This window comes from Leptonychotes weddellii, chromosome 10 (assembly GCF_054177405.1).
Source record: "Leptonychotes weddellii isolate Sample4059 chromosome 10, ASM5417740v2, whole genome shotgun sequence".
NCBI classification, from domain to species: Eukaryota; Metazoa; Chordata; class Mammalia; order Carnivora; family Phocidae; genus Leptonychotes; species Leptonychotes weddellii.
Genome location: NC_138378.1, coordinates 96331488 through 96344844, shown reverse-complemented (window position 1 = coordinate 96344844; position 13357 = coordinate 96331488). Strand labels below are relative to the sequence as shown.

The following is a 13357-nucleotide window of genomic DNA, read 5'->3' as shown; positions in this document are numbered from 1 at the left end:
CTGAGCCACCCAGGTGCCCCTGCTCTCATGTTTTTAATTCAACACTGTATTGAAGGATTTCTCCAGAGCAAAAGGTATCCTTATTGGAAAAGAAGTAAAACTGTCTTTATTCTTAGACAACGTGATTGTCTATGTAGAATATCTGACAGAATCTATTAAAAGAGATGATAGAACTTTTAAGTCATTTAACAACTTTGGCAGATACAAGAACAATATACAAAAATCAAGTGTATTTCTGTGTTATCAATGAACAATTAGAAATTAAAATTTTAAAAATCAATACCATTTAAAATAGCATTGAAAATATGAAATACTTAGGGATAAATCTGACAAAAATGTCCAAGACCTATAACTGGAAACCACAAAATGTTGCTAAGAGAAAACAAAGAAGACCTAAATAAGTTAGAAGATTTAATATTGTTAAGATGTCAACTTTTCCCAAATTGATCCACAGAGTCACTGTAAAATACCAGTATGAGTCAGCATCCCAGCATGGTATTTTTCTAGAAATTGATAAGTTAATTCTAAAATTCGTATGGAAATGCAAAGAGCCTAGAATACTATTTTGAAAAAGAACAAAGTTGGAAAGTTAACACTACCTGGTTTCAAGACTTATTATGAAGGTACAGTAATTAGGACAGTGGTATGGACATCAAGATAGATTAGTGGAACATTAAATAGAGTCCAAAATAGACCCATACACATATGGACAACCAACTTTCAACAAAGGTGCGAAGGCAATTTAAGTGAAGAAAAGATAGTGTTTTCAATGTGGTACTGGAACAAGTGAATATACACATGCAAAAAAAAAAAGAACTTTGATTCATATCTTGTACCATATTTAAAAATTAACTCAAAATGGATCATATATCTCAGTATAAAACTATGAAACTTCTAGAAGGAAACATAAGAGAAACCTTCAGTCAGGAAAAGTTTTCTTAGATACAATACGAGCAGCACAGATATAAAAATTGGTAAATTGAAAAAAAAACTGGTAAATTGGACTTTGACAAAATTCAAAACTTCCCTTCTTTCCCTTAGAAAGGCACTATTTAGAGAATGAAAAGACAGGCCACAGCTGAGAAAAAGTATTTGCAAACCGTCTATCTGATAAAAAAATATATAAAAACTCTATATAGTACTATCAAAACTCAATAATAAGAAAACTACTCAATAAAACAACAGGCAAAAGACTTGAATAGATTCTCCATCAAAGAAGATATGGATGGCAATAAAAGCACGTGAAATATGCTCATCTTTAGTCCTTAGGGAAATACAAACTAAAGCCACAATGAGATATGGGTACGTATCTGTTAGAATGGCCAAAATGACTGACAATACAAATGAGGATGTGGAGGAATTAGAAATCTCACACATTGCTGGTGGAAATGTAAAATGGTACGAGTACTTTGGAAAATAGTTTGGCAATTTTTTTAAAAAGTTAAACATTAATCTATCATACAATCCAGTTATTCCACTCCTAGGTACTTATCCAGGTAGAATAATGCATATGTCCACACAAAAACTTGTACACAGATGTTTATAGCTTTTTTTCTAATAGCCTAAACTGGAAGCAATTCAAATGTCCTTAACAGGTGAAGGAATAAACTAATTGTGGTACATCCACACAATGACATACTACTCAGCAATAACAATATAGATGAAGCTCAAGATAATTATGCTGAGTAAAAGAAGCCAGACCAAAGAAAGAGAACACATACCCCATGATTGCATTTGTATATAATTCTACAAATTGCAACTAATCTATGAGAACAAAAAGTACTCTATCACATTTTAAAACTTTAAAAGAAAAAGTCACTGTTTAAGAGGAAGCAGGGAAAGGAATAGCATTATAAATCAGCAAGTACTAACCTTGGCAACTGCACATCGAACAGCCATCGACCTGTCAGTCAAGAGGGACCTGGCATTCTTGTAAATATCACGATGAGAGGAAGCCGCTGCACCTCCCAGTCCATTCAGAACTTTCTGTAGGCTCATTAAGATTTCACTTCGCCCTTGAGACTAGACGTGAACATAAATCAAAACTAAAAACTATGTTGTAAAACAAGTTCCATGGTGAAACAAGAACATAACAAAATACAAAAGTTTTCTGTAAGTAATGAAAAATAAAATAAAATTAAGTATCCTAGGCAGTACCTGAAAGGTAAGAATAAGTATTAACTTCAATTAAATAATATCTTGCTGAGAAATCAGGTTACCACAAGAAAACATATTCTAATGTTTCCACAACATGAAGTTCAAGTTAATAAGAACATGAAAATAAAAATAGTTCCCAGAAGAGGAAATCTTCAGCCTTCCAAGACGAAGGAATTAGACTGTGAGAGTCCAGGGCTTGGTCTAGCTTTATTGAACACCAAGTTGATAAGGAACTTTCAGAAGTAACACCAAATTGACATGACAAAATAGAATTATTTTTCCTCTCAAGTCTTAAACTCCATTACCTGTGAACATGACTTTATTTGGAAATAAGAAATTAAAGAAAGACAAGGTCATACTCAATTCAGGTGGGCCCTAATCCAGTCACTGGTATCCTTATAAGATGAGAAGAATTTGGATGCAGAACACAGATGCACAGGAATAACACCGTGTAACAACAGAGGCAGAAATGAGAAGTGCATCTACAAATCAAGGAACACAAAGGAACGCCAAGGATTGCTAGCAACTACCAGAAGGGAAGAAAGCAGGGAAGGATTCTTCCCAAGGGTCTTTCATCAGAAGCATGACCCTGCCAACACCGATTTTGGATTTTTGCTTCCAGAACTGTGAGACAACAAACTTCTGTTGTTTTAAGTCACTGCGGTCATTTATTACCCAAGGCAACCCTAGGAGACTAATACATTTGCTATGGCACAAAAATAAAATGGCAGGGCAAAAATATCCATAGGGCTAAATAAAAAATAATAGGTAAACCTATTTTTTGCCAAGGAAAAGCATTCTTTCCCTTCCCACTGAAACATAAGGTAATACATATTAAAGAAGGGACAAGAGTATTTTTTTCCAAGTAATAATCTTACATTACCTTCTTGCTAAGCAGTATGAGTATCACAGTGACAGAAAAAAGGCAAACATATTTTTACTGACATCTAACTCTTGCCACAAGCAAAACATTTAAATAATATTTGTTGTAAAACTTACCTCTGCACTTTTCAGAGATTTCAAAAGATTATTCACTGTCTCTGGAAATGCACTTCCTAACATTCTCCCCATTTTTTCATAAAATGCTCCAACACAAGCCACTGCAGCCCTATAAGAAGTGATGTTTTCACTGGTCATTGTTCAGGTTAATAATACAATTTCATGATACCTTTCTCATTTTCAGAAGTCAATTTGTATTTGTGTAGGACACTTCTCGCTACAAATCCTTAATTCTCAACTTTCAAAAACACCTTGTTTATCTATTCTTTATAATCGCAACAAATACTATGGTTGATCAAATTGTATTCTTGTTAGGAATATGCTCATCTTTAGTCCTTAGGGAAATACAAACTAAAGTCACAATGAGATATGGGTACGTATCTGTTAGAATGGTCTTTTATGAAGACTTCCCATATTATGTCAATCTACAATGATTCCTTTTCTTCTCTCATTATATATAACATTTAATGTTAACCACTCATTTTGATAAAAATTATGTTATTTATTGTGTTCTGACTTGACCATTTAAATGTGTATATCCTGGGGGGCTTGGCTGGCTCAGTCAGTAGAGCATGTGACTCTTATCTCCTCAGGGTCGTGAGTTCAAGCCCCACGTTGGGCATAGAGCCTACTTTAAAAATAAATATAAATAAATATAAATAAACATGTATATCTTATCCTGCCAATGGAAATGTAAAATCCGGAAACAGAGAATCTATCTTACACATTTTTTTATTGCTCACAGTTCCTGCCTTTTAATATACAAATAATAGTAAACAATTACTTGTAAAATTTAATCTAAATGGCTTTCACGGAACATTTGGCTACACAGAAGAAGAAATGTAACAAAAGCCCATCTCTTCAGGACAAAGGAAACCACTCCATCGTCAGTTGTATGAATAGTAAATAAGTGAGTAGCTGTGAGTTTAGTTTAGAGGCAGGAGTACAGAAGAGGAGTGAAGAGTATAATCTTTGAAGTCTGGCAGATCCGTGACTAAATCCTGGACTCTGCCACCTAATAATAGCTATGTATCCTGAGCAAGTTACTCTGAGGCAGACATGAAATACACTCGTGTCACTTTCACATATGTATTAAATAGTAGAATCAGGGAATCAACCTTCACCTGGTTGACTCTAAATCCCATGCTTTTCTCAATACTCTCCAGGCTGATAACAAAACTAAAAAGGACTGAGGTCACATGCCAGAATATTTAGGGAATTCCTAAACAAAACCCATGAATCCACTGGAAATACATATGAATAATAAGGAATATATGATAAATTCTACCTAAGCAGAACTAAAAAGTGATGTGTGGATTTGCTAAGTGGTGGAGAGCTAAACCATCAAAGTATTAACACAGCTTCAAATTCCAAAATAAATTGGAAAGCACTAGCGCTCTCTAATCTCATTCTAAAACTTTTGAGATCTACACTTATCCCAAACAACACAAAATCTAATCATAACTTACCTATGCAGTTGAAAACAGACCTAAAACTCAGTGTCTGGGTTCAGAATAATCTCCCCGTTTCCTCTGTAAGCTATTACACTGGCCCAGGCCCCTTGCATGGCGTTCTAGAGATGTATCCTTGGCCATCCTCTGTTCCCAAACAGAACTCTTCCTAGGTAACTTTAACTATACCAAAGGGTTCCTAATCTCCACTCTACTTGCCAAAACTACAATCTCAACTCAGAGCTCTGAAATTCGGACCACGACTTCAAACTACCTACTACACACTGTCCCCTGGATGTTCCCTCCTGTACTGCAAATCAGCGCACCAGAATTGAACTTCTTGTCTTCCCCCTCAGGACTTGTTCCCTCCTCTATTTTGCATCTTTCTGAAAAGCACTGTAAATAAAGTATAAAGAACCTACTTTTGTTTCCAATGAGAAGTTTCCTTAGCCTAGAAAATAGGTTGGCAAACTACAGCTTGCAGGTTGAACCTGGCCCATCATCCAGCCTACCACCGGTTTTTATAAATAAAATTTCATTGGAACACAGCTATTTTATTTGCACACAGTCTGCGGCAGAGGTGAGTAGTTGTGACAGAGATGGATAGTCCACAAAGCCAAAAAGAGTTACTCCCTGGCTCTTTTTCATAAAGTTTGCCAATCCCTGGCCTATCACATCCATCTTCCCATCTTAACCACTTATTTGACTAACCTCCATGTGTCCTTCCCTGTTGTTGATCTTTGGCCGATCCTTCCTTGAGAAGCCTTCCTTCACACTGCTCTCCCCTTATGCCACAGGTGAGTTATTTCCCCCTTGACAACACTCTTCACTGTACTATAACTGTTGTGGTTTTCTTATTTGACCCTTTCATAGGATGCACCCCATAGCCATGAACCTTAAGACTTGCTCTGAAAATGTCTGTCCTTGACCCAAACCAAAGGTCAGCAAACTTGCAGGCAAAATGGTCTCTGTCTCAGCTACTCAGTTCTGCCACTACAGCATGATAGCAGCTACCACCTAAATGAACGGGCATGTCTGTATTCCAATTAAACTTTACAAAATAGGCAGCAGGCTGGATTTGGCTTGTGGGCTAGTTTGCCCAGTCCTGCCTCAATCCCATCACCTAGACATTCTTCACTTTTCTCTATCCCAGCCAAGAATATTCTCTCCATCCAAATTTACCAAAAGACTTCTGTGCAAATTGCTGACACCATACCAATTCTCTGTCGTTTGCTTTTTCATCCCAGTGGCGATGAAACACAGACTGAAAAAGAACCCCTTCCCCACACCTACTTAGAGCTTTCATTGTCAAGCAGCATGTTGCAGGTTCCAATGACCTGGCGGTCTTTATGATCAGTAGTCCCTTATTAAGATAAGTTACTCTAAAAAAAACAATATGTCAAAGTAAGTACTTACAGTTTTGTTGGTAAGTAGGCTGCAGTGTCATCTTTATTTCTGATAATGTCATTACATTTATCAAGTGTTTGAAAAACCGTAAAAGTATCCCCAATGCTATAAAGAGCTGCAAGATTTTTAGCTAACAGTTTTCGTGTAGGTGGTCCAGGTGAACTACTTATTAATCCAGTTAATTGTTCAACAAGTTTTTTCTGTTTTTCCTTTACATCAGTCTGTTATAAAAAAAATAAAGAACATTATCAGTTTTTTCTTGTATGTGATTGTGTTACCTTTTAATCAAAATTAAAAATACTCAACAGTTAAAATCTAGATTACATTAGGCATAAAACCATAAATGAAAATTTTCAAGATAAGGAAAAGTTCGGTAAGAAATGAACCATTCTTTCCTAGATTAAATATTATCCTTCATTCCCCCTCCAATGCCAAAAAGTTAGCTACCAATAAAAGTGACTACTCTAGATCCAAAAAGTTTCCACACTAACTTGCTAAGAAACCAATAGTCAAAGGATATAAAATATTGGGCGTAGGGACAACTTATGTCTTAGAACCTAGCAAGGCTGCCCTATAAAAGCGAAGTCAGTAGTTCATCAGTTATAGGTCACTGAATGAAACTGAAAGAAACCTTAAGAGCCGCAGACAGCATAAAAAGAAAAATTCAGATATACTCATTATCAATGCCAAGAGTTCATTCATTCATTCAAGAAATGCTGACTGTGCACTTATTATATGCCATGCACTATTCTAGGCACTGGGATGAAAGAGTGAACACAATAGACAAAGTCTCTGCCCTTATGAGTTTATATTCTAGTGGGGAAAGACAGAGTTCACCAAGTAAACAAATGAATAGTGTGAACTCTTACTGTTTTGTACAGATTAGTAAGAAAAGGCCTCTCTGAAAAGAAGTGAAGGTGTGAGCTATGCAGGCATCTGAGAGAAAAACATTCTAAGCAAAGGGAACAAGGGCAAAGGCCTTGAGGTGGAAGCTTGCTTAGTTGAGGACAGCAAGATGGCCAGTTTGGCTGAAGCAGAGTCAAAGACAAAGTAGTGTAAGATGAAGTCAGAGGGTAGAAGGGACCAGATTGTATAGCACCTTACACACCACTCTAAGAATTTTCTATGTCATTCTAAGCAGGAATTTGAAGCACAAGAGAAACGCAATCAGAACATTTTAAAAGGCACATTCTGAATACTGAGCAAAGAATACTCTACAAGGTACATGGTTGGAAGCATGGTGAGCACTTAGGAAATTATTGTAATAATCCAGATGAGAGATGAGGGTGGGAACAATGGCAATGATGACAAATAATTGAATTCTGGACATATCTGGTGGATAGAACCAATAGGACTTGCTGATGAATATGATGTGAAGTTTGAGAAAGAAAGAAGTCAAGAATGACTCTAAGGTTTACGACCTGAGCAACCAGAAGGAAGAAATGGTCATTTCCTGAGAAGATGAGCACTAGGGAAAGGACAGGTTTGGGATGGGTAAATCAAGAATTTGGCTTTGAATATGTTAATTTTGAGATTCTGTTTAAGAGAGAAAGAGGTAGTTGGGTATGTGGGAGTCATTATTGTAAAAATCATGATATTATGATGTCATTGAGGGAGTAAATACTTGTATATAGTCTTGTATTTTTCAATTTCACAACAAAATAAAAAACAAAGTTAAGTGTCTAAAAGGTAGAGGATCAATTATATCAAAAGCTGCTGATGGCCAACTAAGACAGAACACTGACCACTGGTTGGAAGAATCTGAGATCACTGATGACTAGACAAGAGCCGTTTCAGTGGAATGGAGACAAAAAATACTCACTTAGAAGGTGTTAAGAGAAAATAGAAACTTTGAGCTAAGGACTGTAAATGAATCCATTCATTAACTTTGTCTCTCCAAAATTACTACTAAAACTATACTAAAGGGCAACCAAAAAAACCCCACAAAAAACAAAAAACACAAATCTACAAGAGCAAAGAAAACAGGAAAACAATCAACAGAAAATATAGAAGCCAGGTATCCCCAATAGGGAAAGCTAAGAAGAGACTCAAATTACAACACAGAATCCCATAAAGCTCATGTTTGTTTTGTTGTTGTTGTTTGAAGCTCTAGGTGCTTTTGGCGGAAGGAGTGAAGCTGTGCCTAGAGCTAGAGGACATAGTTGAGAGTCTAGAAGCTGTAAGATTCTCATACCTCTCTCCTCCATTCTGGACTTAGGGAACTCAAGAACAGCTGTGGGCTGGGAAAACTGCGCTGAAGACAGGGGGTTAAATGAAAGTTTACATACTGGATGTTGGAGTCCCTAGCCTTCTCCCCCAGTTCCTAGAATCTAGGCAGCTGGTGATACATCCTAGGACACTAGAGTAGAAATGTCTCTTCCAGGGAATGAGTAGCTAAGAGAAACCTATGATACCAACGTCAGGGGCTCCTCAAACAACAGGACTAGCCTACGCGAAGCACAGTTAATGAACTTCATCCTGCCCAGAGAACTTACTACTCATTCTTAAATTTGAACAGATGCCAAACATCATCAGATATTTGAGGAAAATATCTAATTTTAAAGAGAAAATAAAACATATACATAAGGAAAAGCAACTAGGATAAAATAGACTATGTAGGAAGAAGAAAACAGCAAAAAAAAAAACAAAACCCTGTTATAACTCCTCAGGGAGATAAGTAAAGATATTGGGATTGCTAGACAGCACTGAGGGACCACTTGAAGTTGGAGATAAATGAATTTAAAATGTCGGCAGTCATATAATCATATTTTTCTCCAGGCACATTCAACTGTTCATATAGAGACATGAAGTAGGCAAAGAACTAGGTTCAAAGGAGACTCAGGTTCTGTGACAAAACAGAAAAAGGACAGACTAAAATTCCTATTCCAGTGTAATATTCTCAATTCCATAAGTGACCCACAACCTTTCCAAAACATAATGCTTGTTTTTTTACAAATCATAAGCATATAATACTCTTCATTATGTAAACCCAGCTGGAAAAAAAAAATACCATACCTTGTTGGCAGCAACCAAGACTTTATCAAGAAATCTCAACCATTCAAAGATAAAAACTGGTCTCTTTGCTTCAGTGATTTGAGCCAAAGCTTCTTCATTTAGCAATAAACTGTGGGCTAGCTCCATTACTGAAGTTTAAAAGTCACACCTTAACAAATTAAAAAATACTTGTAAGGATTTTTTTAATGTTAAAAGTCAAGCTTAATGAATGTAACCACCAAGAAGTTTAAAGTATGGCTTTACTTCTCATTTCATTTGGGGGAAACTTACGTTAATTTCTTTGAGGTAAAACCCAAGAACCTAATTCTAAAGGACCAGCGTAAAACAAAAATGAACATAAATCAAAGTCATGCTTGGTGAGGAAGAATGAAAAAAGGGGTAAAAGGAAAATTAAAATAAATTTTGCAAATAGCAGGGCACCTGGCTGGCTCAGTCAGTAGAACCTGCGATTCTTGAACTTGGGAGTCGTGGGTTCAAGGCCTTCGTTGGGCGTAGAGATTACTTAAAATATATACGTAGCAAATAAGGCATTATTCCAGAAGAAAAATGCGTAGCAAAACACATGTCATTAACTCATTCCATAAATGCTAAAACTTAAGCACCCAGATCAAACACCGGCTGGGTCTGATAATCCATTCTCCTCTTTCCTCGCCCACTGCTCGGTGCACAGCACCCTTACCCTCCCCTGGCCCAGGAGGACGTCAAAACACCCAGCATAAAGATGTCACACTGGAAGTCTCCAAAGCCTTCCTACGGGAATGGGGTGAGGGAGCCACATATCCGTGGCAGAAGCTTCAGTGGCAACCCCGGGCGCTGGGGGAAATGCAGCCCGCAGATGCTGTGCGCGCTGCAGGTCTGGGTTAACCCGGCTACTCGGAGGACCACCGTAGCTCACTGCCCGGCCTAGGGAATGTGCAAGAGGCCGCCGCAGGCCTCGCCAGGGCCACTCGGACTGTCAACGACAGGTGACGGTGGCCCGGAACCGAGCCCGGAGACTGAGAAAGGAAAATGTTCATTACAAACTCGATTTTCCTCTCCAGCCCTCTGAAAACGTACGAGGGGACAGGGGTGTGTATGCGCGTCACCGTGCATGCTCTGGCGGCAGACGGGGGTGGCCTCACCTCCTAGTCTGGCAGGGGCCGCACAGCTGAGTTCCGGGGCCAGAAGCATCCGCCAAACGACCCGGATGCCCCGCCTCCCTCACTCCTGCCAGCCGGAAACGAAAGGAGAGCGCATGCGCAGAAGGCTGGTCTTGCGCAAGCGTACTAATTACATCCTCCTAGTCTCCCCTGCCACAGGTTTCCAATTGATTGCTCGCTAGGAAACTCAGGTGGGACCTGAGGCTCAGACGTCCCCTGCTGGTAGGTGGGCGCATGCGCCGCGCGCGCTCTCGCAAACTGGCCCGGGGCGAGTAGAGCTGCCAGGTAAGGGGGTGGGGACGCCAGATAGAATGGTAAAGGGCGGTGGGCTGTGCGCTTGTTGTGACTACCCCATCACACCATGACCTACATGCCCACCCGGGAGTCGTCGCGTCTGCGCGATGCTTGCGGCTGGGATGGACGCGAAAAGGGAGGAATCAGCAGTCCCTCGGGGGGAGAGAGGAGGGCTCTGAGGTTTTTTTGGTTAGGTTTCTACTGTTGTCCAGCTCCTTAGCCCTTCTCTCCCCTCGGGTGTGTAATGGGATTCTCCGTAGGCCTGAAGCAGCATTTTTGTTGCCGCCTTCTTGTCCGCTGTCTGCCAAAACAAAACAAAACTAACCTCACCCGAACCAGACCTACTACAGTCTAACCACTCTCAAAAACTGGTAACTCCACTCTTCCAGCTCTTCAGACCAAAAGCCTTGGAGTAATCGTAGACTTCTCTCTTTGACACACCGCCTCCGATCTATCAGCCAGTCTCCTTAGATCTACCTTTAAAATATACCCAGAGTCCGACCACTTCTCACCACTTCCACTGCTGTTATTGTGGTCCAAGCCACCATCATCTGTGCCTGGATTATCGCTTTAGGAAGTTTATCCTTATGCTTGATGCGACTAGATGATGCTAAAGAATATTGTACCCACAAAGGGGGAGTTAAAAAAAAACAAACCTGGAACCCCCATTCAGATCTGCCTAACACCTTAGAGCTAAATGGGTCCCTTAAAAATAATCTAACCCTATTTGCAGTAGCAAGAGCACTGAGACTGGATTTTTTTGTGGTGTTGAGCAAGTCATTTAGCCATACTGAGCCTTAATTTCTCCAACTAAAAAGCTAACTATTCCTACCTTATATAGTTGTTAATGATTAAATGGGATAAAAGTGTCTGAGATACTGGGTAGGCGCTAAACCATTACGTGTAAGAATGCTATTATTAGAAATGAAGAATTTGAAGTTTAGAGACAGTGGGTGAATTACCACAAATGCTATGTATAATCTTACATATTTTTAACTTATTATAATAAAAAGAAAAATGATAATGTTTAAGGATGCACACATGGCTGATGAAACTCTGAAGAAAAGTAAGAAATGATACAGTTGGTAGGGGACAAAGAGGGCTCCTGGGTAGCTGACAAGGGTTGTGATATGGGTGATGTGTTATATTATTTTTTACTGTATAATAAGTTATCCCAAAATTTAGCAGCTTGAAATAACTATAATCACTTATTATCTCACAGTTTCTATGGATCAGGAATTTGTTAGTAGTTTAGCTTAGCTCAGACTTTCTTAAGAAGATGTAGTGAAGATGCTAGCCCAGGCTGAATCATTTGAAGGTTTGACTGGGGCTCGAGGCTCTGTTTCTAAGATGTCTCAATCATGTGGCTCCCAAGTTTGTAATGGTTGTGGACAGGAGGCCTCAGGTCTTCCTGTGTGGACCTTTCCATAGAGCTGCTTAAGTGTCGTCAGTACATGACAGCTGACTTTCTTTAGAATGAGTAATCTAACCAGAGTTAGAGTGATCTAAGAGCTGTAGTGTCTTTTATGACCAAGAAGTCACTCTCCATCATTTCCACAATACCTTATTGGTTACAGATCAGTCCTGGTCACTGTGGAAGGGGACTGCACGAGGATGTGGAAAACCAAGAGGCAAGAATCATTGGGGGCCATCTTGGAGGCTACCACTTGGTTACAAGAGTGTTTGCCTCATAAAAATTCATTATCTGTACATTTGTTTTAAGACATGATGACCTAGGGAGAAAAGTATTCTATTATTACAAAATCACAAAGTAAAGACCCTTCTTGTTCTTATCATGGCTAAACATTTAGAATTTATGGTGTTTGGGCCATGGTGGTAGGGATATAGGGAACTTGTCTTTGGGGTTTACAGCCTGGTTAGGAAGATATACACTAAAAAATTATAAAGACAAACAAACAAAAACAGTACAGTAATAGTTTTCCCATCCAGTGTAGTTGTCCAAACTCTCAGTTGCAGTTGACAGAATCCCTATTCCAAGTTTAAGAAATGAGGAGATTTATTAGCCCATGTAACTGGGAAGAATGTTAGTCACAGCATCAAAGAAAGAGCTATAGGAATCTGGGTCTTAGGAACTAGAGGTAGAGACTCATTGCTTTTAGGACTACCTTTGTGCATTTTTTCTATCTGGTTTCATTCTGCAGAATAGAATCCCTTCAAATGGCCAGGAAGGTGGCCATTTGGAGCACAGCTTCACATACTTCCAGTTCGGAAACCCCAGTGAAGAGATTTCTTTCCCCCCACAATCTGTATATTCATATCACGTAAGGAAAGAGATGCTTATGTGCCCTGGTTAGCTCATCACCTCCTCTGTTGCTGGGACATAGTGTACCAGAATTGGGAGTCCCCAGTACAGAGTACTGAGATTGCCACCTTCCACTAGAACTGCATGGAGGGCAGAGGGCTGGGTCCTCAAAGGAAAGGATGCAGGCAAAAACAGCATGTATGCACTGCAACAAATGAGTACCCTTTGTAACTAGCCACTGGACCAGCAGCATCGATGTCACCTGGGAGCCTAACAGAAATACAGAACTTCAGGCTCTAGTTCAGAATCAGACTCTGGATTTTAAGAAGATCCTGAGGCAATTCCTATACATAATAAAGTTTGAGGTGCGCTTTTCTTGATAATTATTTTATACCCCTAAGGGAAAATAATTACATGATTTTAACTATTTTGGATGGAAACTCTCCTCAAAAATGTTTCCATATAAGTAAGATGTTAACTGTATCAAGTTTTAAATGAGCAGCTTGGACATGAAGTGCTGTAGAGCAAGGCCTGGAATGGTCAGGACAGACTTTGTGAAGGAGGGTCACCAAGGCCCAGGAGGAAGGAAATGTCTGTAGTATGTTCAGAGGGCAATGTGAAGCCCGTATGAC

The 13357-nt window shown here is 39.2% G+C and overlaps 2 protein-coding genes across 4 annotated transcripts in view; one reads left to right on the top strand and one right to left on the bottom strand.

The window, feature by feature from the left end:
- Positions 1-10231, bottom strand: part of HEATR5B (HEAT repeat containing 5B) — a 103925-nt gene extending 93694 nt beyond the window's left edge. For both annotated transcript variants that reach the window (XM_081796918.1, XM_081796920.1), the window contains exons 1-5: positions 10151-10231; positions 9030-9177; positions 6024-6235; positions 3157-3265; positions 1873-2022 (exon numbers count right to left, since the gene is read on the bottom strand). In XM_081796918.1, the coding sequence (XP_081653044.1) occupies positions 1873-2022; positions 3157-3265; positions 6024-6235; positions 9030-9155 (597 nt within the window). In that variant the 5' untranslated portion in view covers positions 9156-9177; positions 10151-10231. The remainder of the gene's footprint in view (positions 1-1872; positions 2023-3156; positions 3266-6023; positions 6236-9029; positions 9178-10150) is intronic.
- A 51-nt stretch (positions 10232-10282) lies between these two features.
- The window catches only part of GPATCH11 (G-patch domain containing 11), a 13896-nt gene continuing 10821 nt past the window's right edge, over positions 10283-13357 (top strand). Inside the window, exon 1 of one of the 2 annotated variants that reach the window (XM_031032551.2) lies at positions 10283-10390. The gene's annotated coding sequence lies outside the window, so the exon portion shown is untranslated. Of the gene's footprint in view, positions 10454-13357 lie in introns of both variants that reach the window. The other variant, XM_006737449.3, reaches the window with a different exon arrangement.